Source organism: Zootoca vivipara, chromosome 7, assembly GCF_965207765.1.
Source record: "Zootoca vivipara chromosome 7, rZooViv2.hap1.1, whole genome shotgun sequence".
NCBI lineage: Eukaryota > Metazoa > Chordata > Lepidosauria > Squamata > Lacertidae > Zootoca > Zootoca vivipara.
In genome coordinates this window covers 87047989-87050271 of record NC_142590.1, presented here as the reverse complement: position 1 = coordinate 87050271, position 2283 = coordinate 87047989, and the positions used below count along the sequence as shown (strand labels likewise).

General features: G+C 47.2%; 1 protein-coding gene across 1 annotated transcript; it reads right to left on the bottom strand.

Moving 5' to 3' along the window:
• Positions 1–712: 712 nt before the first annotated feature.
• On the bottom strand, positions 713–1606 carry LOC148685174 (taste receptor type 2 member 8-like). The gene has a single exon (XM_088673587.1). It carries the CDS (start codon positions 1604–1606, stop codon positions 713–715), a length of 894 nt encoding a protein of 297 aa, XP_088529713.1.
• Between the last annotated feature and the right edge of the window lie 677 nt (positions 1607–2283).

The following is a 2283-nucleotide window of genomic DNA, read 5'->3' as shown; positions in this document are numbered from 1 at the left end:
TTGTTTCTTGGGAAAAGCTGATCAAGAGGTGCCTGTAAACATCACGTTCCTTTGTTTTTTGTTTTGCTATTTTCTAATCTTGTTGTTGTTTAGTCGTTTAATCGGGTCCGACTCTTCGTGACCCCATGGACCATAGCATGCCAGGCACTCCTGTCTTCCACTGCCTCCCGCAGTTTGGTCAAATTCATGTTGTCGTGGCGAAGGGGCTTGAATAACTCAGAGAAGCTATGAGCTATGCCGTGCAGGGCCACCCAAGATGGATAGGTCATAGTGGAGAGTTTTGACTAAATGTGATCCACCTGGAGAAGGAACTGACAAGCCACTCCAGTACCCCTGCCAAGAAAACCCAATGGACAGGCATATTTTCTAATCTAGGTCTCTCCTATGGCTGTTCTTATATTGCCTTGACCAATGAGCCTGAAGGGATGCAGCATGCTTCATTTTAAGAAAGGAAGTCACTAGCTTAGGGGGAGGAGGCAAGGCTGCCTGTGACTGGGGCAAGGTGGGGCAGGAGTCTTTAACCACTCACCATCCCAATCAGAACCACAATGGGAGGAGATCTGCTGTTGGCATCAATGGGCCCTTCCCATGGCAAGGCATGGTAGGAGGGGTCTGTTCCAGTTTCTGTGCTGGAGAAAACATGCACACTCTACTCTTGACCAGGCTTGGGGCCCCTGAGCTACTCTTCACAAAAGGCAACACCTAAGAATGGTTAAGGCTTTGTTCTTGGAAGCATCCTGGCAGCTGCCTGCTTGAGCTTGGGATTCACCAACACCAGGAGGGCAGCCTGCACAGGAGAGTACATTAGTATTATTGTTAGACACACTGAAAGGCCAACTATATTGTCACTATAGCCAGTTATAAGTAAGATATTTGCTACGTAAAAAGAAATGGAAAGGATCAGCAGGAGGAGCACAGTCCCAGCTGCCTTGGTGTGAGCGTCTGTTTGGAGGCTCCTAACATTGGATTCTTTCCCAGTCACTTTGTAGACGTGTCTGTAGAGTGAGGCTACAACCGTGATAGAGCAAGAAAAAGCTATCAGGAACGGGCTGGCACAACCGGTAATCAAAAAGAAGATTTTGAAATTAGTAGCAAAATCAACCTCTGTCCTTTCTTGCGTCATGTTTGTAATGCTTCTCTGGGGTTTAATATACATAGTCTGCACTGCAAAGAAGGAAGCAAGCAAGGAGATGCCTTGAGATCCCCCAAGAAGCCAAGTTAGTATCCGTGATGTCATCAGCTTGCACCAAAGGAAAAGGGAGCAATTGTTGTTAACGATCTTGAGATAATAGAAGAGGCAGAGCCAGGCAGTAAGCCAGAATCGGGAGTATGTGAGAAAGCTTCCAATGAAGAAGGTAATTTGTAAAATTAAGTGGCTGATAGAGCCAGGGATGAAGTAGTAATTAATTAAAAATGGAAACAGAACACCAGAGAAGCCGATATTGGACATACCTAGGGACAGAAGAAGTTGTTCTCTAACATCAAGTTTCCTGCTTTTAGCCCACTCAGTGACTATCACTGCAGCAATAAAGCCATTGGAGAGGAGCCCACCGATGGCCAGGACAGCTAGAGACGCCAGAAAGGCAATAAGTTGAGGGGAAGGCATCTCTCCGTCTCCTTGCAGATTATTGTACCAAGTGGCCTTTCACCAGTCCAAAGTTGCTGCGCTGAGGTGGAGCATGCAAGTGAGACAAAATATCTGCAGCATCCTTATGAATGACAGGGGAACTATGCAAATGAACTATCAACCAAACTATTACCGCCCAGTCAGCCTGACATCAATACCAGGAAAGATTCTAGAGCAGATCATTAAGCAAACGGTCTGTGAGCACCTAGAAAGGAACGCTGTGATCACTAAAAGTCAGCATGGGTTTCTGAAAAATAAGTCATGTCAGACTATTCTGATCTCATTTTTTGACAGCATTACAAACCTGGTACAGTAATACCTCGGGTTACGAACGCGATCCGTTCCGGAACGCAGTTCGTAATCCGAATAGTTCGTAAACCGAACGCAATGGGCGCCGCCATTTTGCGCATGCGCAAAGCGCGATTTTCGCGCTTTGCGCATGCGCAGATCACGCGATCGCGCACGCGCCGCTTCTGCGCACGCGCGCGCGGCAAAAACACTTCCGGGGTTGCGCAGTTTGTAACCCGAACTGTTCGCAAACCGAGGTGGTCATAACCCGAGGTACGACTGTAGATGAAGGGAATGCTGTGGATATAGCCTATCTTACTTTCAGCAAGGCCTTTGACAAGGTGCCCCATGATATTCTTGTAAAGAAG